Source organism: Falco biarmicus, chromosome 3 (genome assembly GCF_023638135.1).
Source record: "Falco biarmicus isolate bFalBia1 chromosome 3, bFalBia1.pri, whole genome shotgun sequence".
Taxonomy (NCBI): domain Eukaryota; kingdom Metazoa; phylum Chordata; class Aves; order Falconiformes; family Falconidae; genus Falco; species Falco biarmicus.
Window position 1 is genome coordinate 1,901,598 of NC_079290.1, and position 26,818 is coordinate 1,928,415.

The window sequence follows — 26,818 nt, forward strand, 5'->3', positions numbered from 1 at the left end:
AAGTTCTTAGAGTTGCTGTAGGATTATCTACTTCCCACTCTGACTGAAGTCCCACTGCTGAAGAGTCCTCTCATCAGCACTACGTTCTCTTTAAATCTTTTTTTAAATTTTATTCCAATGCTGGCAGCTTGAACTGGTTGGTTCTAACACGAAGTATCTCTGTACTGGATGTTAGCTTTCAGACAGAATAATCTAAAAAGCCAACAACCTGACACTTCTGTCATCACCAAAATTGTGAATCTTATTTTCAGAGAACAAAATGCATGGCACAGAACTTGCATGACAACAGCAACAGAAACTTCCCTACTGATCTACTCATGGGTTTTTCAACTACCTGAGGGTGACCTAAATTCAAGCTCCACATGGCTGCTTGAAGTTCTGTTGGTTTAGTAAAAACTGATATGCTACTTCATGCCCAATTACATGGAGATTTTTTGACTTGGACCTTTTCTATCATATCTTGGATTTGAACTCTTTAACCCAATCCTATTAGATGAAAGAAATACTTGATAACTACCATTTGAATATGGATTTGAACAAGCTACCTAGCACTAAAAAAAGTCTGTTCCCTATTTTTAATACCCCAAGCCCATTTACCTTTCAGCTCCCAGAAAGTATTTTCACTCCTAACGGTAGCAGCTAAATAAATGCTATCAAGGCTAATCAAAAAGGGGAGCCATTTCCAAAATAAATTGTAAAAACATTAAGTACCTCTGTAATCCACTGCAATATTTTGTCCTTTATTTCATTGCTAGCCCATAAAAAGTATTACACATGAGGTAGCTCCTATTGGTCTCATTCTCCTGTACTTTATGTGTTCCTGTAAAATATACTTATGGTGTATTTCTTTTGGGTGCATGACACAAAATGATTCCTTATTTTCCAGAAGATAACATTCCTTGAACTGAAGAAAAACATGTAACAAAGCTTGCTCTATAAATTCCCATTAATAGTTTGATTTCATTCCAAAACATTGAAGACCTTTTGATCCCTTTTAATTTACCTAGGATGACAAAGCTATTCCCAGCTTTTCAGAAAAATTTACAGCATTTAAAAAAATCAAGCAGAGGTTTGTGCAATGTATTGACTGTAATTTTACTCTTCATCCATTTTTAGCAAACCAGACTGTAAAAAATATTTTTCAGAGAATAAAAAGGTCATTTATGGCACTGTCAGAGGCATTTTGTGGTTTTGTTTTTTACTGGCAACCACTACTCACTGGAAGTCTTGCACTGAACTTTTCATGAAGAATAAGCGACATAATAAGAAGAAAATGTAAGTGACAATTTTACTCTTATTTAACAACCCATCAATGTCCATCCCATCAATTCCTTCAGAGTAAGCTCTGACAAGCATCCTTGTGAGGTGTGGTGCTGAATACAAAAAAGGTCTTATGCCATTTTGTTCTCCTTTGCCGTTATTAAATGCCCAGAAATCTGAGGTGTAAGAGAAACCTTTGAGGTCAGCTGCCCTGCTCTTCTCACCAGGCTCATTCCAAACGTCTGACTGTATTTTACTCAGTGCAATAATAAAACAACTCAAGAAGAGAAGCTCCTACTTTTCAGGTAGTACCTTCCAAGCTATCAGTTCTCCCCAACAGGAAGTTAATCCTGTTATGTGGACTAACATTTCTTTTCCTTGATGACAATCTCATAATTTGATGTTTTTTCTATCACACTGAGCCCTGACCATTCTCCTCTGGTGACATCCTTAAATACTATTGATCAGGGTAAACATGGGCACCTGGTCAACCGACGTAAAACCTAAGGTAAGACAGAAGGGGGAAAGGACAAAGAGTATTTTCAGAAATCCTTAGCTCCAACTTCTTCACCTCTTGGTTTCTGAGGAGTTGTAGGCTGATACGGAGTGGAACGCAGCAGAAAGCCTCTATTGAGCTAAAGAAAAGACAAAGGCCAACCCAGTTTCACCAGGCTCTCCTAAGCATAGCCTTCCCTTGGAAACTGTAGCCCCTGGAGAGCCCCGGCGGGAGCAGGGGGTCCCTGAAGGGCTGCAGCCCGGGGCAGGGCCCGCGCTGGAGCAGGGAGACGGGGCAGGAGGCAGGAGCGGGGCTGAGGGGCTCACACGGGCCGGCACATGGCCCAGACCCGCCCCGGCCCGCGGGGGGAGCGGGTGAAAGTGTGGGAGCAATGGGTGAGTATAGCAGAAAGATTTTGTTTTAAAACTAGCGTAACTAGTTCCATCCCTTTCCTTCATCCAAAGGGCTTGCGAATGAATTTAGGATTTATTGGGCACCTTAAACTTAATTCAGAGAGCAGAGAGAGGAAAACAGGCCGTTGTTCTAAAACAAGGAAGCAATTCCTGAACTCCTCAGCTGAAGTCTCCTCTGCACACAGTGCTACGGAGCAGGAATATACCAACTACCTGGAGCCACTTGTCGACGAGATGCTGCTGCAGCTGCAAGAGTCTCTTTCTAGCAGTCTTATGTTGAACTTTAGCTCCACTGTAGCCGAGGGCTGAGACTGCAGCCCTTGACAGGTATCTATCATAGTTGATGCCTTTTTATCAATGTGGCAAGTCATTCTCATAAGCACCAACATGTTCTGTACTCTGAAACATTTTGCTGGTTAATCAGAGAAAAGGAGATCAGTTTGGTCACTGGCAGTTCTTTCTGAGAAAGAAAAAGTCATTCTGGGATGATGAGCTTGCACTGGGATCTGCTTAGCACAGGACCCTTCAGTCCTGTACAAAGCAGAATTCAAACCCAAGGAATTATGTTTACATATAAACCGAGCATTTTTATCCATTAGTACTTAGCAAGAGAGAAATCTGACGGCTTCCTTTCTCTTCCTCAACCATCTTGAAAACCGACAGGCGGAACACAACAGATTTGAAGAGAGTGTTTTGTTAGCAGCACACAAGGGCTCTGCAATTTGCACTGTCCTTTGAAACGCGTGGCACTGCTTTTAATCACTTAAAGCCCAATACAGGCAAATTGAGAACAGGAACACATGAAAGATCACCTAACCAATTACCTGTACCTTGTGGAAATATAACAGAGATGAATATGATATTGCATATTTATGTCATAATATCCAGTTTGATACTCTCAGGATGTGATAAAATACATCTCTATGACTGAGTGAACATGAAAGTCTTCCAAGATGAAAAGCTGTCCTCATTTCAAGGAAGAAAAAAAAAGACAAATGGACAAGAGCCACTGAATAGATTAAGTGCCAATTCTATAATGACAGTGCTGAGATCTGTGTGGACTCAGAACTTTATAATCTTAGAAGAAATTTATTAAAACATTTTGAAAATCTCAGACTTGCAGCAATGTCACTTCTGTACTCTGGTTTGAAAACACGCCGTTAAAAGCATTCACTTCAAGTATATATACTCAGGAAGTGTAACTCCTTGTTATAGTAGGAACAATTGGTCTAATGTTATCATCTCTGTAGTACTCTCATCTCTAGCTGTGTTTTCCTACAACCCCAAATCTGAGGTAAAACAGCAAAGTAGAAGCGTGCAGTTCCTTTCTCTTTTCATCTCATGGATTTTGCAGATGATACTAATCCAGTACAATGCCTCTATTAGTGCAGCGTCAGCTAAGTTAGGATGCTACAACAGCTGGTTAAAATCACTAGTATCAAGAAACAGTGCTGGGCTCAAAAGGAACCATAACCAGTCACAGAAACCAAACCACAGCAGAAAGGCAGGCATAGCCCATCTTCTCTACTCAGGAAATATAAATTACCCTCTGTGGATATAGTAAATTAGGGATGCAAAAAATTTTAGAACCTCCATTTCCCATGCCCTTCCCTGTGCCTTTTGCCCTTTGAGGTCCAAGTTTTCTCCTTCGTGTTTATACCAGTCTGTAACATGACATCCTTCCAGAACTCGTGTTCCTAATATACTTCTGTAAGACCTTTTAAAGAAGTCAACTTCAAGCATCATAACCTTACCTTCCATGAAATGACTCTGCTGCTACTGAAATTATTTGCTGCTTCCTTTTTCCATTTTTTACAACCTTTGCATGATTCCATATTGTGCTCAACATATTCCCAGAAACATTTGACGTGTTCTTAGCTGTGCGGATCAGTTACTCAATTTATGCATGCATAAGCTTTTAAAGAGTGGTATTTGTCAAGTGTTAGCCTAAAGCCAGAATACTCCTCAGGTGTCAAAGAAAGAGGAAAAAACAGAAGACCATATAATGTAGTAAATGCAAATGAAAATTACTAGTCTGTGGGAAGAATGTGTAGTCTTCAGAAATAGGAGCTCCCTGACTAACTTAAAACTAAAACTGCTTGTCTCCCCTGAATTGAAAAGGTCACTTAACCCTCAGAAAAGATTAATTGGATAAAAGGAGTTGAATCTACACTAAAAACAATCTGTGCTGTTTAGGTGATAACAGCAGCAGAGCCTAAGCAAAATATTTAATTCTTACCTTTTTGGTTGTTCCACATCCAGATGTAAGACAACTTGAACAGCTGTGGCCTCTCAAAACAAATGCCTGGTATAAACAAAGCTCTCCTTGTTTTCTTTATGCTTCTGCAAAAACGTAAATCTTTGGACATTCACTTTGTAAAGTCCAATGGCTTACAGTAAAAAGCACTTATCTCCTCATAGTATTACAGATGTTGCATATTCTAGAAAGAAGAAAATATATTAATTATGGTGGCAAGAAATCAATGTGCAGTACTCAGCACAGCTGAAAGTCCTTCCTGACTTACACCTTGTATGTTTCCAACCATTGCATTTCCAAGTAGAGTTGGGGAAAACCCTGGAATTTAAGAAAAGACCTGAATTGAAAAGTATTTTTAAAATTAAAAAAAAAGGATACAGAAATTTCACAAAAATATTTGTGCTTTAGTGTAGGAAAATGTGATATAACTCATCAATTACAGATCAAGCCTGAAACTACAGTAGGTATACATGGCCATGTTATACTGAAATTAAAATAAATAAAAACCCAAACCCCTTCCTCCAAGTACGGACACACCTCTCATAGACATAAGTATTGAGTGTAGTTTGTTATGCAGATTAATCAAATTGATATGTTCGGTGTATCAGTTTCTATCATGTTGCAAATGTTATTAAACACTTCATGACTCATTCAAGTTAACTGCACACAGAAGAAATCAACACTGACATCTGTGACCAGCTCCAACCAGTTACACCAAACGGCAAAAAGTCTCCATCCTACAAATGTAATATCCCTGGGGCTTCTTGTGCACTTTCAGGATTAAACCAGAGGAAACACAGCTGCCACCAAAGTTAAATGATTTTCAGCTCTTTTCCATTCATAAATTTAAATTCCCTATCGCCACAGTTCAAGGAGAAGCTACCTCTAAATGTTTGCACTCTGATTTCGTACAGAATAGATCCCAACAGACTTAGAAGAGGCAGACAACCAACCCGCTGCATGACATCCATTTAGTCCAAAGCTTTCTTCCACTTTTCTACCCAGAACACCCATAAATAAGTTCAATCACATAGAAAGATCTGCCTAGACTGCATTATGCTACTTTCTTGATTAGAGACTACTAACTGGAGTACAATAATTTGTAAGTTACAATAATTTGTCAATGTCAATGCAAACCAGCTTTTTTTACTTAGCTGTGCAAGGGAAACCACCATTTAAGAAATCAGTGTGTTAGAAGAAAACATGACGATTTTGTTGTTAATTAATAATCTTTATAGCTCAAATTTAAAAATATTAAACCAGAAACAATTGAGGATTCATGAAGAAAAATCTGGAACTATATACATGCATAATTATCTAGACACTTGTCAATATTTACTTAAGTATTTTGTACAAGTTCTTTCACACAATCATATTTATAAGTATGTCTGTTTAAAACATATGAACATACATCTTTTATAGCATTTACAAATCATTTTAATATAATTTTTTTCTTAAAAACAAAAGAATATTTCCTTGATTTGACAGATTCTGTTTCATTATACAGTACTGGACAGGTATTTATCCAGTGGGATGGAAAGAGTTATCATTATTCAGTTATCTAAACAACAGTCATCCTACTGGTACCCAGAATTATCATATATGGCTTTAAACACCTCCCAAGCTCAAAGAATCATCTCACAAGTACAAAGTACAGTCCATCTGTGGGATGTTTCTGATTAAAGTCTTGAGCTTTTGTTTGGGTTAGATCCACAACTTGGCAAACACATTCTAAGCAGGAACTGAGAAAAAATAAGTCCATCTAATTTAAAGAAACAACATCTCTGCTTCCAAATCAAGCACATATTAAGTATGTATAAAAGGGGATGTATGGACTTTTCTAGACGTTCTAGCTATCTTTATAGATGTTTTATTATTGTGGGATAACACAGTTTTGAACAGACAATATCTGTGGGGATTTACAGGAATCAAGTGAAAGATCTTCTAAGAAGGGAAGAATACTTTTTCCTCAAAATATCAATTTTTTTTTAAAAAAAAAAGTGCGAGGAGGTTTTGTACATAGTATGTCTGTTACCGATACAATCCAACCAGACAGATCCCTATCTAGTAACAAGGTCTCACTTCACTAATTAACTGAAAATTTGTCGGCTTGCTTGCTTTTGGCTAGGCAAAAAACCCAGACCTTTGGCTTTGGCAAATCCGGTAACCATCTCCTTTGAACACTGCTCTCTAGAGCTCCTGCACTGATTGTTCCACAGTTTGTTCTTCTACAGGCTGCATGGCTTCCTGAACATAAACTATGAATTCTGAAGCCTCTCCACCCTGTGTATAGACAGTCACCGTCTCAATTCCTTCCACTTCATCTGATGAGACTACCAGGTGATGCTGTTCAGACAGCTCCACTGAAGCCTGCTGCAGCGTCTCTTGAATCATCAAAGTGTGATTGGTTGATTGCTCCTCTTCCTTCACCTAAGGACAAATTGAAGAGGTTACAGAAATCTCGCCTTTCCAATAAGTACTTAGTATTGCAATTAATGGAAATATTAATGGGAGTACAGCACAGAAATTAGCAATCAGATAGTTTTGAAAGAAAATGTCAGTTTTTCAGAAATTTGTGTGTAAGCAGTTCCGATTAATAAGTGTGTAGCTACAACGAATACTGAAAGCAGTAACAGAGCATCTCAGTTACACGTACAGAGAGGAACATAGGTCTTTGGAGACAGCTTTAATCTCTCAGTAGTCATTCATTCACAAGCACTCTTATTTAAATAAATCTGAAGTCAAACAATTCCTTCAATAGCACTGAGATGAGAATCCATCATAAACCACATGAAAAAAGATCTACTGTACCCATTTATTCTTTTTTTTTTTATTTCTAGCCAACCAATGGCTCAGAGAAGTAAAAATTTCATTGTAAGTCTTTAACAGACTTTTATTAGAAAACTGTGAAAAGTCTGACTGAAATAGATTCCTAAGACATACTGTTTGTGAGGCAGCAATTTTTACATTATTGAAAGGATGGGGATAGAAACATTTGAACATAAGAGAAATTTTAGTTAATTTTGCATCTTCTCAAAACCAAAAAAACCCCAACACTGTTTGGTATTGAATTTCAGTGTGTTCGAACAGCTGTGCCCTGGTTTCAGCTGGGATGGAGCTAATTCTGTCCTTGGTAGCTGGTGCAGTGCTGTGTTTTGGATTTGGTGTGACAACAATGTTGATGGCCCATGATGGGTTTGCTTGTTGCAAGGTAGTGTTCATCCTAAGTCAAGGACTTTTCGGTTTCTCAGGCCCTGCCAGCGGGAGGGCTGGAGGGGGACAAGAAGCTGGGAGGGGACACAGCCGGGACAGCTGACCCGAACTGGCCAAAGGGATGTTCCATAGCATAGAATGTCATGCTGGGTATATACGCTGGGGGAAGAAGAAGGAATGGGGGGACGTTCAATGTCCTGGCGTTTGTCTTCCCAAGTCCCCGTTACACGTGACGGAGCCCCGCTGCCCTGGGGATGGCTGAGCACCTGCCTGCCGTGGGAAGCGGCGAATGAATCCCCTGCTTTGCTTTGCTTGCACGCACAGCTTTGGCTTTACCTATTAAACGGTGTTTATCTCAACCCACGTGTTTTCTCACTTTTACTCTTCCGACTCTCTCCCCCACCCCACTGTGAGGGAGTGGGCGAGCGGCTGCGTGGGGCGTGGTTGCTGGCTGGGGTTAAACCTGACAAGCTGTCTGTCAACTAATAAAATGCAGTACTTACTAGAATTCAAGCATCAAATCTTAACTCTTTACCAGGTTCATACAAAATTCCTCTGCAAAGTACTCCAGGCCAGTAAAAACACATCAGAAAAATATAAGTCATGTAGAGGAAATGCATTCTCTAAATTATGAGGGATAAAATAATGTACTTTTGAGGAGAGAATGGAATAACAATTTTTTTGTATGCATGACATATGCAAAGGCATTTGTTAGATGTTTTTAGTAGAACACCACTCCCATGTCTTCACTGAAGAGAGCTGTTTTATTTCATAGAATCATAGAATATTTTAGGTTGGAAAAGACCTTTGAGATCATTGTGTCCAAACATTAACCCAGCACTGCCATGTCCAACAGTAACCCATGTCCCTGAGCACCACATCTACATGTCTTCTAGATATCTCCAGGGATGGTGACTCAACCACTTCCAGGGCAGCCTGGTCCAGTGCTTGACCACCTTTTCAGTGAAGACATTTTTCCTAATATCCAATCTAAACCTCTCCTGGTGCAGCGTGAGTCCATTTCCTCTTGTCCTATCACTTGTTATCTGGGAGAAGAGAACGAACCCCACCTCACTACAACCTCCTTTCAGGTAGTTGTAAAGAACAACAAGATCCCCGCTGACTCTCCTCTTCTCCAGGCTGAACAACCCCAGTTCCCTCAGCTTCTCCTCAGAAGACTTGTGCTCCAGACCCTGCACCAGCTCTGTTGACCTTCACTAGACACACCTCCACGTCTCTCCTGAAGTGAGAGGCACAAAACTGAACAGTGTTCAAGGTGCAGCCTCACCAGTGCCCAGTACAGGGGGACAATCACTGCCCCTGTCCTGCTGGCCACACTGTTTCTGATACAGGCCAGGATGCCATTGGCCTCCTTGGCCACCTGGGCACACTGCTGGCTCATGGTCAGCCGGCTGTCAACCAGCACCCCCAGGGCCTTTCCCACCAGGCAGCTTTCCAGCCGCTCTGCCCCAAGCCTGCAGCGCTGTGTGGGGTTGGTGTGACCCAGGTGCAGGACCCGGCACTGAGCCTTGTTGAACCTCATACAGTTGGCCTTGGCCCAGCCTGTCCAGATCCCTCTGCAGAGCCTCCTGCCCTCAAGCAGATCAACACTCCCACACAACTCGGTGCCATCTGCATATGTCCTGAGGGTGCACTTGATCCCCTTTTGTCCAGATCATCGATAAAGACATTAACCAGGACTGGCCCCAGTACCGAGCCCTGGGGCACACCACTTGTGACCGGCCACTCCATCCACCACCCCTCTGGGCTCAGTGTCCAGTCAGTGTTCCTGTGTTACCTAGCAAAAATTATGCCTGTCTAAGCCATGAGCAACCTGTTTCTCCAGGAAAATGCTGTGGGAAATTTTCTGGATCATAAATGTCAACCCACCTGCAAATGCAGCAGACAGTTAATCAGATCCTCTCTTCCTTCTCTTTTCAGAAAATAGGTTGTTTTTGTAAAGGTCTGTTTCTCTCTTTCATTTAGACTTAGCAAATGTTTTATGAAGTAAGCTCCCAGAGAGAAATCATGTTTATTTCTCACTGTAAGAAAGTAGCTGATTGAATTTATAGGAGGTCACATTTTCTACAACAAATACTTTTTTCATATCATGAAGTGCATCTATGAATTGTCCACTTCCACAAGCGACAGGGAATGAAGACAATGGCTGGCTCACCTACATCTCATCATGGAAAGCAAAACTCCACGGTACTTCCAATAACCATACAAAGTGTAATAAGAAGAGAACAAAGGATTGATAGGTATCCGTTCACTGGCTATCAGTGTACCCTTGTATCTCAGAGCAGTATATGACATGCTCAGCGCTGAACTTGTAAATGATTTTAAAAAGAACAGGTCAAACATGGACACATGTTTGGACACATGCACACATTCCACCAAGTGTGGAATCTAAACTGCGCTAAATAGAACAGGACTATGTTTTTTAATTAGAAGCTGCTTCAGAAGTCCTTCTCCAATTCTCACCTACATGATACTGTTTTGTGAACAGTAGTATTAAAGCAACTGAGTTCAAGAAAATATAATTAAGATCAGTATTGTTGCTTAAGAGGGGAGCAGGAACAGAAGGGAAGAAACATAGCAAAGATTCCAGGCATGTGTTTGACTCCTTAGAGACCAGCAAGAAGAAGAAGTTGTTCTCTGTTTGTTTTCCTGATGCTCTTTACTAATTTAATACTTTTTTCCCTAAGCAATCATTCCCATTGTTGTACACTGACTCTTCTGTTAACTTTTTCATTCCGTATTTAAAATATCTGTCAGACGAAGATTTCAGAGGTGCACAAACCCCTTAGGACTTCATATCACTGAACTTTCACTCAATTCATCAGGCTATACAAAGCTTTTTCTTGAACAACAACAAGTATGTTCAGGTGCTAAATTATTCAGAGGTCCCAGAGTCAGTATCCCTGTAATATATTGATGAAATACATGTGGGTTTCATCTGGTGAAAGATTTAACATCTGAAGGGAATCTTGCCATTGTCATTGCCCTTAATGCAACAGCACAATTGTACCTACCGATGCTAACTCCGGCTTTGTTGCACAGGATTCAGATTATAGGAACAAAATTACAGGAAGGGGCTTGAAGTAATTTCCATGTTCTGTTTCTTTCAGCCAGTGTATCTCATCATTTTAATTGAAAGCTACTTTAAACAGCTCCTGCTGAAGTTCAGGCTAAACATCCTACAAAAGTGAGTGATGCCAGATGCTTGTCTTGACACAGTAAAATTTGCAACCACCTTCCAAAAAACTAATTTATGTTGTCACAAAATATGGGTATCACCAAAGAAATAAAGGAAGTATTAATGGAAGCCTGAACCTCTCTTTGGAAAGCAAGGAGCTAAATCATGAAAAGAAACACAGCATTGTTAACAACTTTCTTCTTTCCCTCCTCCCCACATTTTTGCTTTGGTTTTTTTTATTACTAAAGAAACCCTAAGTCCTACTGAAAGCCATAGGTATTTTATGTATTAGTACACAGGACTCCTTTTTGTAACTGTCCTCTCCTCTTTCCAGTGCAAGCTCCTGTGTGAAAGGAAAGGACATACACAAGATCTACTAATGAAGTTCACAACAGGTTGACAGAAGTCTAATCACTAGTGAATTCAGATAGGAATCTGCAGTAAAAAATGCCAGATAATTAAAAACCTCACAGCTCGTGATGAATCGGGCCACAACTATGCCCTTGATGCTAGAGATCCTTGAACAAATACACAAATAGGGGTGTCTAAACTTTGGTCCTTTAATTATGTAATATACACTAAATTCTGTGTTAGTGCACTATACATAACCCTCTGGCAACATGCCTCGGGCCAGAAAAATTACGCTACATTTGCGAAGACTGAAAGAATGCACAACACAGTCTGAGAAGGATCTCATAGTCTCACTTCAGTAACTCTAAATCAAACCCCATAAATAATTTTAAATACACATTTGTGAGTCTACATAAATAAAAAAGAAAGGAAAATAAATAAAGCACAGTTGACATGAAATTGAAATGAAACCAGAATCTCATTCAATTCAATAGCAGCAATCTAATACTTATTCAGTTTTATATGCTTTTGAAATGAAAATGGCCAATAAAGAAAGTTAATTTAACCTCCGTACCTGACTTTATCGATGTGGTTTTATTACCCTTGTCATGCAGGGTAAAGAAGACTAATGCCCTTATTTCTGGTGTTTCTAGTTTCCAGTATCTTTTTTGGACAGCTATCTGTAATCCTTTTAGTTTGACAAATCACCACATTATTTTTGATATTTACATTTCGAATCAGTTCAATGTTTACATGCTTCTGCTTGCTTCCTATTAGATTGTTCCACAGGGAATAATCTCAAAACGTTAATTTACATCCCTCAAATTGATGAAACAGTGGGACAGCTGCCATCAGAATGAATGAAGTCACTACACTCAATTCTTTTTATTGGCATCTGGAATCTTTTGAAGAGTAGCATCCAAGACCTCATTTCTGTCTGAGAGCCAGCTGAAAAGCATCTGGCTGCTTATCCTTCGCTAAAGAATGACAGCAAGACGCTGAAGCCACACACAGCTGGCATATTAAATCAATTCAGTACCTGCATAAATATTCTTTACTAGCTAAATGTCTCTCACAAAAGCCAATGGGACTCTCACCCTGATGTCTTCATAAGAAGCTCAACATTTTAAAATTATAAATGTTCTTAATGTAAATATCTGAGGACCATCCAAATACATGTAAGTGACAATAAAAACCAGTATCTCTTAAAGAAATCTCTTCCTCTCAAAACAAGCAAGTCTTTTAATTTGAGAGAAAACAATTCAACCCATTAACGAAAATATACTTCTTCCCTCCCCTGAAAAGCAGTAAAAAAAATATCTGCAGTAATGCAGTAAGATGCTAAGCCACTTTCTTATTCTGTAACTCATGCAGAGAAACAATTAATATCTTCAGTTTTCTTTGAAGTCAGCAGGAGTTGCAGGTCCATAGTGTTTAAAACAGTGTTGCTGGGTTTGACCCAAAATCCTCTACAGAATCTCCCCCCTAATTTCAGATAGAATACTGCCTTTCAAGAAGAAAAGTTAATCACAGAGATTCTTGCAGGATTTCAAAACCTTACACTAAGTTACAGATGCTTCTAATTATATTGTAAGACACCACGGTAAGAAAATATACATAATATCTACAAGAAAAGATTAAAAGGAAGAGTGAATATAAGTATTCTAGCTCACAGCAAGCACCTTGGATATGGGATGTGCCAGCCTACATTGGTGCCTACAGGATGGTCTCTACCATTCTGTTCAGTGCCATTTGAATAATTTGGACCTCTCAGTTGTAGTTTACATATACTGAGTGAAAACCACACACAGACACACAAAGAAAACACTGTAATTTGATCATATGAACCTCTATAATGAGCTATAAAACAATCTGGTGCACAATAGTTTCAGAATAATAAGAGAGCTGAATATGAAAGACTTGCTTTGCATAAAATAAAAAATGCAAGGTGGCAAACAAATCTTCATACTGGTGATGCAGATTTTTAAAAAGTTTTAGCAACTGGCTGGTTGAATATATCCTGACAGAGAGACTGTGACTGGCAACTTCACTCACCTGGCAGAACACTGTATCACTAGATTTCCTTCTGCAGAAGCACAGTGACATTGCCGTCATTTCAAGAGCTCTAACAGGACAGTAATTGTGATACCAGATTTTATCTGTATGTTACACAGATGATGATAAGAACTCCACAGAGGCTGAGGAAACAGGGCCATCTGTCCCAGTTAAAATTTTACTTTGGTGGTACCATCACATTAAGCATCGAATTGCTCCACGTCCTAAAGGAACCGCAAACTTCACAAGCAAACTATTATATAACTCCACGTATCGGCAAATTTTCTAGATGAATACCAGCACCCAGCATCACGTAGGTACAAAGCAGAGCCAGACGGAAATATAAGGTGCATTGCTGAAGTACAATGTGCAGTGGCCTTTCACTTGACAGCCATGCTAATATTATTAGATATTTATTTTTGAAGATGTGTTCTGCTATAAAATTCTGTTCTGTGATCAGCTTCAAGCTGATGTGTAATCACTGCTGTGCATTGCTACCACTGTCACTTTGAAGAAAGTGACTGTTACCATGGTAGGATTTTACTGGAGCCTGAAGAGATTACAGAATAAAAGAATGAAAGGAACTAAAATAAAGGTTGAAATGCCTGGAAATACAGTGTTTGCTTAAGCTTGATAAAGATCTGCTTAGTTAGTGAAACAGTTGATGTACTTACTCTTCAGAGCAAATTATGTAGAAGTCTGGTGCGCTTTTCAGGAATAGAGTTAACCCTACCCTCCAAGCTACAGAGGTAGTAAGAACATCAGTCCTGGCTCTTATTTCTGAATGTGAGGAAAAGGGAAAAAAATCAGCAGCCAATTACTGCTCTTTCTTGTTAATATTAGTGTAGTGCTTTGGACAAGGACCTGGATTGTGTCAGGTATGCTAAGTGCAAAAAGTATTTGATGCTCCAAAGGCCTTATAATTCCAGTATAAAACAAGAGACGGTAAGCAGACACAGAAAAAGGGAAGTGGGAGTACAACGTAAATGAGACAGCGGTAGTTCTGTGTGACAGGCATTCGTATCAATATATGACTAGCTTAACCACAGAAAATTACTGTCATCATATTTTTAAAGAGTAATTGAGAGAAGACAATGAGGTGCAAATTGCTTTTCATTAAAAATCCACATAACTAAGCACAATATGGAAGAAGGCATTAAGAAACTTGTTTGAAAAAAGTAATGAGCAATTAAATCTTCATGGACTGAGCAAAGGTAGGAGTCAAAATCTTTACAGCTAATGAGAAATGGCACTCTAAGTCAGAAAAGAGTAAAAAGCGTTGGAAATTAGAACAAGGGGGGTTTATGTAGCAAAAAAGGAACATCAAGTGAACAGATTAAGAGAGGGTGATGTCAAGAGGGGCAAAGAAAAGTAATTTTTGAAATTTTTCTGTAAGAATACAAAAGGGGCAAAACATTCTATGAATGTCAGAAAAAAGATTATCAGAGTCAACCGTAGCATAAAATAATGATGGCTTGGAAATCACTTTAGCTAAGTGCTTGAAATAAGGAGACCATATAAAAGTTGCGATGCAGAACAAGTCAGCACCTTTTCACTAACAACTTGCAAGCAAGGACCAAGAATCCTACCTGAAGAGGACATCAGCTTTCTGGACTGAGTAACAGGAAAGACTTACATCCCATAGGGTTGAATAAGAAAATGGGATTACTCATGAACATGTGCAAAAAGACTGATATAATCATCTCAGTGATTAATAATAATGGTTAGTGATTAACATAGCCTTCTTAGCTGCTTTCAGAGTAAGCCTGAAGTGACAGCTTTAGAGCAACAGGAAAACTTTTGAGGACAGATGACTTGGGACAGGAGAAGACTGTCTACAGTGGCAATGTAATTTTGCAAACAAAGATCATGCAAATCAGATGTCTGTGTATTACTTGCATGTGAAGTTCTGGATTATTGAGTGAAGCTTTCACATGCTAACATGCTACAAGTTAGGGTGGCATAAAAACATCAATTTGCTGGAAGAAAATAAGAAAAAGAACAGGGAGCTGACATGGTGACCAAGACAATGGGCATAGGTTAGTTGGTTTTCTGGGGTGTTGGTTTGATTTTGTTAGAACAAAGACTACTGCTCTGCTCTCTAGCAGTTCTCTGCTCTGAATGAAGCGGGATCTCAGTGGCTTGTTCAGGCAGGAGAAAAAAATACTGAGGAAAGATTTAAAGCTTTACACAGTTAATCTGTTGATGAGTTTCTCCCATCAGGACAATCATCTCTGGTCCAGTATGACACATAAAACATATCTGTGGCGGGCTGGCCCATGCCGGAGGGCAGGTGCCCCCCTGCCCGCTCTGTCCCTGCCCTCCTCAGCCGGGCAGGGGGCAGAGAATGTAACGACAGGCCCGTGGGTCGGGGTGGGGGCAGGGAGAGATCGCTCCCCAGTGACCGTCACAGGCACAACCCAGGTCTGCCCCGGGGAAAGTCAGAGCGGGCCAGTGAGAAATAAACCCGACCCTCAAAGCACCTTCCGCAGCGCTCCCTTCTCCCCGGGCGCAGCTCGGCTCCTGCCCGTCCCTGCCCCCTCCCAGCAGCAGCACAGGGCTACGGGCACTGAGGGCCGCGCTCAGCTTCTCGCTCCTTGTCTCCCCCGCTCCTCGTTCCTCTCTTTCCCTGCCGCAGCGTGTCCCCCCCGCGGGCGCAGCCCCCCCGGCCCAGCCGGCCCCAGCCCCCCCGCCCCCGGGGGCACAGGCCCTGCCCCAGCCCGGCCCCAGCCCGGGCTCCTCCCCGCGGGGCCACAGGCCCTGCCCGGAGCTGCCCCGGCGCCGCTGCCCGCGGGTCACAGCCCCCTGCGGGCACCCCCTGCCCCGGGGGGGGCCCTGCCCGGGCTGCGGGGGGGGAGCTGCTCCCCCGGGGGCTCCGCGGGCCGGGGGCGCCGCGGGCTGGGGGGGAATCTCTGCTCCGGGCCGGGAGCGGCTCCGGCCCCTCCGGCGCTGCCCGGGGGCTGCAGGGCCGCGGCTCCCACACAGCTCGCTCCTCTCCCGCTGCAAGTTGCTGTGCGGGTTGTTCCCGCTTCTTCAATACGTTCTCTCAGAGGCGCTGCCGCCGGCGCTGATGGGCTCGGCCTGGGCCGCCGGCGGGGCCGTCCCAGCGCGGGTCCATCCTGCAGCGGGGCCATCTCACAGTGGCTGGAACTGGCTCCATGTGAGACTGGGGAAGCTTCTGGCAGCTTCTCACAGAAGCCATCCCTTTGCCCACCCCCCACCCCCCCCCCCTCGCTACCAAAAGCCTTGCCACGCAAGAGTAATACAATATTACAGGCCTAAGCATAGCAAATTAGCAGCACATTTGTCTATCAGTATCTAAATGAAAAAAGTCCAGAAAAAGAGATAATACACAACCAAATTAAACTGGTTACTACAGTGTACAAATGTAAAACTTTAATTGAGACTAGGATTCCAAAAATCTAATGTTCTGGTTCAGTCATTTGAGGCAAAAAGAAAAATTAAAATTTGGACAAAGAACTGCACATTGTTTCTAACTTTTGTTTCAATGAGATTTGGTAGAAGCAGTACACTGCATTCAGGAAAAGTAAATTAATGAAACCAGAAAGTATCTTGCTACCATTACCCATTCCTGCTAACAAGCACCAGGAATGGAGGAGCCACAACTGTAACAAAAACTAGAGGTGATGGGGACAGACCAAGGGGTGGCAGCACTTCTGATGCTCTGCTCGATGCAGTGAGGGTTTCAGGAAATAAGCTTTCAAGGATGTTCATATTGTGAAACCAAGAAAACGCGCTTTGAATCTTGTCTCACTAGAGAATAACTTACAGACAGTACACAATGAACTCCTCTGCAAAAAAGTAAGATAACAGGAGTGCTCATTTCTGAGCCAAACGTTTCTTCACAAGAAACTCGGTATTTAAACAAATGTTTAACTTGGAGCGATCACCTTCTTCAGGATCAATTATTATTTTTATTTGATGTATATGCTAACTGAAATAACTATACATCAAGGTAGTTCGTAGTTAAACTCTCTCTCGGTTCTAGTCTACATAGCGATACACTGTGTGAAAAAGAAGTCTTTGAACAGAGACCTGCAGATGCTGTAAATCAGGGGTGGCTGTGATACTGGCATGACAGCTCATCCTCCGATCCTGCCTTTACATTCAGCATGTCAGCTAGGAAAACAGTCCACCTATACGAATAATGGACTGAACAGCCCCTGCTAGCAAAATAAACAAAACCCCCAAATTAATCAATCTCCACCCTAAGGCATGAGGGCATAAGTGTATTTGTAATAGAACACAGAGAGTCAAATGTCAGAAAGTGACTCGTTCTACATTTCTAAATCCTTCACCTTGCTATGTGCTCCATTCCCATAAAACTGCTTTCTCCCCAATTTCTTGTCTGTTTACCATCCACTTTGAACAATATTTCCTGCTTTTTCTAAGCATTTATTAACCTCTCCCCTAGTTATTATTCAAACTCAGCACTCTTTGCTCTCATCTTTTCCCCCACCTTGTTACTTTTTTTGGTCTTTAAGCAGTGCAGAACAACTCAAATATCATGCCATAAAGAAGTATCTTCTACAGTTCTGTCAGAAAGAGATCCCGACTGGATCACTAGCAACTGAAAAGGACTCAAACTGACAAGGATACACTTCTCGTGCCACGCTGCGATCAAAGCTTCAGCGTGGGTTTTTGCCAATCTCAGATCATACTGGTAAAACATCACCTTATTAACCTTTTTTCTCAGGCATTTGGTGTATTATGTTCCTTAGCAGTTGTATGTTTTCGTAGCTGTCACACAACAAGATTTCTCCCAAATTAGATACCAGAAAAAGCTGAACTTTGGTAACTTGTTAGTATACTGACTCTCAGGCAAGAATGAGCTAAACTCATTTTGGGCTCTAGACACAACCTTTGCAAGGTCTCATATATGTGATACTATCAGAGCCAATGATTCCTATTTCCCAATCATAATCCAAGCTAAACAGGGCTAACTTTGCATTTTTGGGGTTTAAAATAGTAAACTGAATCCTCATTCAGGCTGGGGTTGGTTATTGCTATGTTGTCAAAGTGTTTTCTTTTATTAAATCGTTCCTATGAACAAAAAATATAACGTTTCCAAAGTAGGAACTGAATTTTTTTCTTCTCAACATCCAATTCAGGAGCTGGGGGCTTTGAACAGACAATCTGATCTTGATTTCACCTCCGTTATAAAGTGTACTTTTGATTTAAGATACAGATAGAGATAAGACACAGAAGATAGAGATGAAGATACAGAATCCAGAACAGTAATTTAATAGAACACCACCTGTCTTGTGACTTAGTAGAAAACAATTTCACAAGTACAGCAGTCACATCTAGCTAATATACTCTACATCTTGCAATATGCTAAAAAAGCCTGATGGATAAAGACAGAAGTTTTTTTCTGCAGGCAAAAGTCTCGCATTAACCTGAAACGACAAGTGCTGCACACCGAAGGTATTGAGCACAGGGGTAAGGGGAAAGGCAAAAGCATGAAGATGGCAGCATTAATGATAGCTACATCTGGATTCACACATAATTTTAAGGATCAAGTGTAAATAGCACTTTTATGGGTGAAAAGTAAGGAAGAGGACAGCTGTGGGAGGAAGTTCCAGGGAGGAAATGGGAGACAAAGAGCAAATAGTTTACAAAGAGCAAAATGTTTACAAACAGTGTAAACATTTACAGCAAAATATACTTTTAAAGCATTCTAATAATTTAGGATTTAGAAGAAGTTTCTTGGTGCAAATATATAAATATGAAAGCAACTTGCAAAGCCTAGCTAAGAAAGAGATATGAAAGTAAGAACTGATGAAAAAACTGGATAATGTCCTCAGAGAAGAAGAAAAAAACCCAACATAACAGCATAAAAATCAGAACAACTACAATAAATGTTATTACGGGAAAAAATGGAACCAAGCTGCTAAGCAAGGATTCGATGAGACCATTAAAGAACAAGAGTGGAAATTCAGTGACAGATGATGCTGATATATTGCTGACACCCTGAATGAATTTTTTGTCTCACAATCCACAAGAGAAACTGAAGGTCACAAAAGAAAGTGTGGAATAAATTTTCCAGTAGGAAAGTGAAATATGAACATTTCTTGAGATCACTTCAAGGTTAAAATTAGGAACTCGGCATAATTAGAAGCTCATAAAGTTGTAGGTACAAATGAGTGATATCCCACAGAAAGCAGTACTGAAGAAAGAAGAAAAGTTGACAGTTCTGAATAGGAGAGGATTACAGTCATGTTAATAACATTTAAAGACTCCTTTCCCTCAAATTAAATACGAGTGTGGCTGCAATTCTGAAGCAATCTTTGGCTGGAAAGATTAAAGAGCTGAAAACTAACTAAAGCTGTATAACAGGTCAAACAGACTTCGACAAAACACTGATTTATATAGAAAATTAAAAGAGGAAAAAATGAAAAGAGGAAAATGAAAGGAGAAAAACTTAAAAAGAGAAATAAATCATCACCGACAGACCTCCCCTGGTCCTTGCTCTGCTTCCGTAAAGCCCACTAAAAGTAACTAAGCAGTCAGTAGGCGTACTGCCACCTGATCCCCCCGGGAAATCACAGATCTGCACACTTCTGCACACACAAAGCGAAAAGTCACCGAGGCTACCAGAGAAAGGAACGAGCAGGCATTCCAGTACACACAAGAAACATGCTAATACAGGGATGGTGCTCTGAGCATCAAAGTAAGGCATTAGTAAAATCCACCATAAGTAGCACAAGATAACCCTGCTTAAAACGTATTTAAATTCTTCACTGATTTTGCTTCTATACAACTTCAAGTTAGGGAAACAAAGGTGCTTTATGTTACCAAGACTGTAAAGACAGGGAGGGGGAGAAAACAAAAAAGAAAAGCAGCAAAGAGACTCTGTGCTCTCAGAATTCAGTATTTGATTTGATACAGGAGTAGAGCTTGTAAGAGTTTGACATCGGACCAGTGAGAGCCACTGATGTATACAAGACAACAGAAAAAGAAGTGGTCAATGCTTAGCAGCTTGTAAACTCAAAAAGGCTAGAAATACGGATTAAAAAGTGAGGGGAAAAATTAATTTGGAATCTAAATATTTACTTACAAAAAGCTATCAGCAAATTCAGAAGGTCTAACAAGAAAGATGATAGATTTTAAAATTAATCAGATATTGATCACTTTTAATACTTTAAGGAGGAAGAATCACTGAATTTAATTATGTATTTTTAAAGTTTAACATTCCAGTATCAAAACATAGTTTCTCCTTGGCAGCTGCTACTTCAACAGTCCACTTTCTCCTAAGCTTTTAGTAGAAAAGCCTCAAAAGATGAATTCTTAAGAGAAGAACATGTTTTGGCAATACTGACAGACAGCATAGACAAACACCGACGGCTAATACTACATTCAACACTTAAACAGGTCATATGTATAGCACAGCATGCATGTTGGCAGTGACTCTACTGTAAAGTTGTTTTGAAACTTGTATATAATAGGATTAAAATGTCTCTTTAATGACTGATTTTAGTTTCCAAATTTGGATCTGATAGTCTTCACAAAACCTCAAAACTCTTACGTGGTTTCTCATCAAAATACCTGTGAAGTATTACAAAGGAACATCTCAAAATACTTTGTCTTGAACTTCTGCCTTGCCTCCCTCTCATGTGGGCAGAAAGTTTAGGAATTATCCAAATACTGCCTTCGCAGACTACAGACTTCCCACTTCTATGGAGCTCTCATTAATTCAATATTCAAAACATTACAAAAAAAACCCACCCAAAAAACTGAACTCAAAAGTTAGTTCTAGCACTCAGACTATTCAGTGTTTTGGTCATTTAAATAAATAGAGTTAATTAAAATCTTCAGGAATTTAAGACTACTCATGTATTTTCCTTCCCTCACCTATCAACCACGTTGAGTGCAGAGACCCCACTGAATCAATGAACAGAATGGGAAAAGGGATAAGCAGAGACGTATGATGAAACAGGAGGAACAAGGGGAGCTTGGAGCACATGGTGAGGAGAAACGTGAAATGTCAGCAACAAAGTTAGCAGACACGTGTGAGGAAGAAATATTGAGCAAAAGTCTTGATGCTTGCACTGAATAGCCACCTCAAATAGAAAATGATTTCCTTTTACTTGCTGATTTTAGCACAGCTGAACATTCTTAATTTCTGAAGTGCTTTAGTAATAGTGTACATTGCAAATATTTTAAGCAAAAGCTGTCCAGTACCAAACTTCAAGAAAAATATACATACATTAAATTACTCCTACCAATATCTTATAAGGTGTGTCTCACTTTAAGAGGAACTATATTGCCTACCACAAATTACATCACTTAATTATCCAATGCACCAAGTTTCTGGAAAGAGAATTTGTGCAAAAGCCTGAAATTAACAATCAGTTTTATACATGTTTTTTTTTTTTCTATTGATCTGTATCTTCTGGTCTTGCACAATTTCCCTGGTAACAACAAAACTACCTACAGATCTTTTCAACCAACTACAACTCAACTGAATTTTTCTTTATTTATCTCAAATGTGGGTGGCCACACCGACATGTCTCACATAAGCAACTCCTGTGAGGAGCACCTGCAGTACTCTTCTCGGGGCTGTTACATGCCTGCAGATCACTTATGTTGCAACCCTCGTTAGCAAGGCAGTGTGAACTCAGGCTGAGGAGAAATCTCACATGTCCACAGGGTACATTAGGACCCCACAAGTCTGTCAAACTGCAGCCACAGGACAGCACCGCAAAGAATAACGGCAGTGGTTCATCTTTGGGTATGGTCCTACAGCACCTCGGCTGCAGAGCATGCACCATTCTGCACAAGCACCAGCCTTTCATGCTCTCCTGTATCTGGATGAACACTGCGCCAGGGACCTCCTGATTCTGCTAGATGGCCATGGAACTAAGTGCCCATGCACAATGCAGGTATGTTATTTTAAAAAGCCTGAAAACACCTGCTAGAAAAAAGCTGTATTTTCACCCACACATAATAAATGTGTATTTATGTATTTTATATGCATGCAAAATGTATGCATTTTTATATGTATAAACATGTATATGTGTCTACGTATAAGCATATATGTGCATGTATGTATAAGCAGGTATGTGTGTGGGCATATAAACACGGGTACACACAACATGTAGTAAAAAAATTAGTTTAGGAAAAATTCTATGTGTGGCTTGCACGGTCATTCAAAATTTAGCCCTTGCAAAATAACACTAACTGAAAATTAAATATAGCTGTTTTAGAGAAGAAAAGAGCTCTTACCTGCTTTACCACTGTCACAGTCCCAGGTGCCATGGTAACTACAGAAGCAACTGCAGTAGCATCATGGGTTTCCGAACCCAGCTCAATGATTTGCTGCAGGATGTTTACAGCTGTTGGATCAAGCCTTTCACCTTATCAGAAAGACAGTGACCATTAAGATCATTACAGTAAAACAACTCTAAAGGTATGTGATTTAGGCTACAGGCACTCTTTCCCCTCCTGCCTTAACCCTGACTCACAGCACTGTTTATAAATTCCAAATAGCTCAATAACATGATTCATTAATAATAGATCTATGGCAGGAAAGCATTCAGAAAACAGAATCGCCCGAGGAATGCAGGAATTGGCAAGTGAAGCCACACTGATCATTTTAATGCCTACTTGAAAGAGATTTAAAAGAATACACTGAATAAACAAAGAATAGGTACAACTCATAGCAGTAACTGTAAATTAGGAAGCTGCAAGACTTTAGAAAACCAAATGTGTATTTGCCAGACATTCAGCTGAAACAGAACCTGAACTCTATACCTGTAACTACAACAGCTATCTGGTATATTACAAACCTGCATTTACCATCTGTCCAGCCATCTGCAACACCCCTCAACCTAAAAGAAGTATTGTTTATCACTAATGAGCTGAAGGGGGAAGTTAATTGCTTGAGAGAGCTCATGCTTATCATTTTATAAGCATGGGATCAGAACATGTTTGCCTTTTTAAAAAAATCCTCTTGATGTGTGTAGCCCTGCCAAAGGAAAGGCAAGTTTAAAAAAACAAACAAAACCCCAACACCACCTATACATAGTTGTACTCTCACTTTTTCCAAAGCGTGAAAAGGAAAGAATTGGATGCTGAAAAATATTTTTTGTTATGCACGAATACCAACTCCCCTCCTGTGGTCCACCATTCCTTCATGCCCAGTGTCAGCATGAGAGATATGTCAGAAAGGCAAGGAAACTGTAGGGTTATATTTGCTGTAATCATTGTTGGAACAATGTAGGAAAGAGACAGTAAATAGAATAAGCTCATCTCTAAACTCCAAAACCTTTCAAACTGAGGTTGATACTGTGATTGGGATCTAGTTCAGATATTTTATTTCAAACAGAAAGTAGTTATATTTTGTTATCTATACAAGAAGCAAGTTTATTTGAGTACTGAAAAATGTCTGCTTGCTTTAGGCTTTTTTTCTATATAACTGCCTTTAGACAAGATACTACTGTTCTTTGTACCTAGTGGGAATATTCTGGAAGAGTAGCTTCAGTTGGATGCACTAAAAAGAAGATCATTTTACTCTGAAAACTACAGCCTCACACTTAAAATCCAAACTGCTATGTACAGCATATTCCATGACCATGCTTATTTTAATTTAAATCTATAGAAGTTAAAGAAAAGTTCTCAAGAGGTTGTTACTCATTCAAAATTCTCAGTCATTAAAATAAAATAATATACAGACATGGTCAGTAATGTAATTTAATTGCAACATGCTTGGAAATTCCATTAAAAGTGGGAGTTTCTGAAAAGTATCTGTATTATAAACTGTACAGACTACAATGGTAAACAACTGTACAATGCTGTCTTCTGATAACCAACACATTCATTTATATATATGTAATACCAAAATATGAACACATACAGGAGTCTCTGATGTTTTAACATTCTCAGAAACATGGACATACTTTCTTTTCTTCCCGTTTCTGTTATTTTCCACTTGGCAATCATTATCTAATCCCACTCTTGCTCTTCCTCAATGTGATACAGAATAGCTTACTTAGTTTTGTGTACCGTCAGAAATAAGTTTGTTAGGATTGTCTTGGGAACATGGCAAATGAGCTATTCCACCATGTCACTTCTGCAATCTGGCTGACTTAAGCAGGGAGAAAAATAATAGCTAGAGAATTGCCATTAGATACACACCATCTACTCTGCCAAGATAGCTGATTTCACAATATATTTAATAATACAGACAGGAAATTCCACACACCTAATAATAAAGTGCAAAATAGTGTGTGATAAGTATTAATGACTAAAGAATGGTCACTTCTCATTATTTATTCTCAAAGAAAAACATAACCCCCCAGAAGTAAATTTAATCATTTTTAATAGTTTAACGGGAGACCCTATATTGTCAAGTACACTCAAAGAAATTAGATATTTATGATAAAAGCTGTATGTTGTGTTTCAACCTAAAAAAGGTAACTTACCATTCTCAGAAGTATATCTAAGGTTCTGTAATGCAGCTACAGCAGCTTGAGTGCCTTGAACATCTTCTCCAGCCTCCGTGATATGCAGATACTGAGTGGATGCTTCTTCAGAAACTTCAGCAGTTAACTTGAAAACAAAACCCAGCCAAAGCATGAATAATCTCACTCTCATTTTAGCGATTTAGAGAACAATTGAAGTTCTGAGTTTAAAGGAATGAGTTTTGAACAACAAATATTGTAACAAGACTTACAGAAATACTAGATGAAACAGAATTCAAGAAGAATATTACATGGGAGTGGGATATTATCCCATAGTTTTCTTCTAGATTCTCCTTCAAAAGTTGTTTTAAGCATGCTAAATTATCTTGACTTCATTTCTGCTGCACAGTTATTTTAGATCTAGCAACGGACTTCTGTTGTATCAGAGTCTAGTAAAGACCTTTTGGGCAAAATTAGTTTATAATGCATGTCTTTGCAGACCTGGTAAAATGCCTGTGAAGTCTGAAAATGACATTTTGCTTTAGAAAAATTATCCTTTACATAACTTTTTTTTCAAGACAAGCTGTCAATATGTACTCCTGCTCTGATGAGACTTCTTTATTTATAGCTGTTTGAGCAGCAGAGACATGCTTGCATCCTGGATATCCTCTTAGTATTTCAGGTTTGGGCATCTGCTGGAAGAGCGTACAGAGAATTGTTTGTGAAATGCATGTGGATACAAGACTTCAAAGGACTACATTCTAAAATGCTCGCTCTGTCTTCTTTGTCCATGTAGAATCTACTCTGATATTTTTCAAGGACTTAACGTTCTATCTGTGGACACTCAAAACCTCTTACACAAGAGCTGCAGGATGGCTCTTCCAAATTAGGTGTTAGATTTGTAACGAGGGCCAGACTGCCTGAAATTTAGCAGAACAGGTCTTTAACTGTGGAGGTCAGCCAGCTGCAGTTGACTTCTGGCTTTTTCCTCTCATTGGACACCAACAATAGCCTACTCAGGCAGTGAAAAGACAGCTTGCCAACTGTAATTTTTTAAATAAAAGTGGCTAGATAGTTCTGTAGTTTTCCCATAGCTTCTGCATCTAGGGTCAGCTCTGCTCTCTGAGTAAGTCTTCATTCTAGAACAAATTGCTACACAGGACAGCAGGGGAACACTGGAAAGGGCAAGCCCTCTCAAGGTAGCTACCCTACCTCACCCCAAACTAAGAAAATTCAGATTGTTGATTTGTTTTTTTCTAATCCAGCTTCTTAGGTCTAACTTAAATTTTTTAAGGTCTGATCTTAGTGATAGTCTGATTTCTACATACTTTGGGTTGAAGCTGAAAACACAGAACAAATGATAGAAGACTTAGTCTGTGTCAAAGTACCATTTTTTTAGCTGATAATTTACAGATTCAGTTTTCTAGATTCTAACCTTTTTGAGACCAAGACATCAGCTTCCTTCATTAATTCAATATAAGCTTGCAGCTCTGCGCATCTTGCAGTTCACACCAGCAAATTTTTGGGATATAACAAAACGCAAGGTTTTTCAATGTCACATTTTTTTGCTAAAACGTTCACCCTTTCTGCTGCAAATAGAGGACTAGAGCCCTAAAATGCAGAAATAAGCACTTACAAGGTTGTTAATCCTACCAGGTATTAAAGCAGTCAAGCTTAACAGTCATAGCAATGTATGCATGCAAAATGGAGATAAGATCACATGACCTCCTGATCTTATGTGTCAAGGATGTATTTTTTAATAGTTCTTATTCTTATCCTTACTTTTCTCCCTAGACTTTTTTAAATCCTTAGGGCTAAAGCTATGGCAACTCTGCTTTACCTCCCACTTGGTCTCCCCATCATGTTCCACTAGCTTCATTCCATGCTTGTTTTTCAGATGTCTGTTGAACTCCCATTTTGTACCATACACAAAGCTGCAAACAGGACACTTAATGCCACCTATAAGGAAACACAAATAAATTCCTGGAGTTATTTTCATATAATTTCTTTTTCAAGGCAGTAAGGACCCGTTTCATTGGACCTCATCTCAATCAAGCCATGTAACTGTAATTTAGAAATTTCCTTTAGCAACTGTGTCCAACAGGAAAAAAAGAAAAAAAAAATAGTTGAACTCTCACAATGCTTAAA

At 39.8% G+C, this 26,818-nt stretch overlaps 1 protein-coding gene across 4 annotated transcripts in view; it reads right to left on the reverse strand.

The window, feature by feature from the left end:
* Nucleotides 1–5,605: 5,605 nt before the first annotated feature.
* The window catches only part of ZFAT (zinc finger and AT-hook domain containing), a 145,130-nt gene continuing 123,917 nt past the window's right edge, over nt 5,606–26,818 (reverse strand). For all 4 annotated transcript variants that reach the window (XM_056330205.1, XM_056330203.1, XM_056330201.1 and 1 more), the window contains exons 13-16: nt 26,511–26,629; nt 24,692–24,818; nt 22,494–22,624; nt 5,606–6,856 (exon numbers count right to left, since the gene is read on the reverse strand). In XM_056330205.1, the coding sequence (XP_056186180.1) occupies nt 6,617–6,856; nt 22,494–22,624; nt 24,692–24,818; nt 26,511–26,629 (617 nt within the window). In that variant the 3' untranslated portion in view covers nt 5,606–6,616. The remainder of the gene's footprint in view (nt 6,857–22,493; nt 22,625–24,691; nt 24,819–26,510; nt 26,630–26,818) is intronic.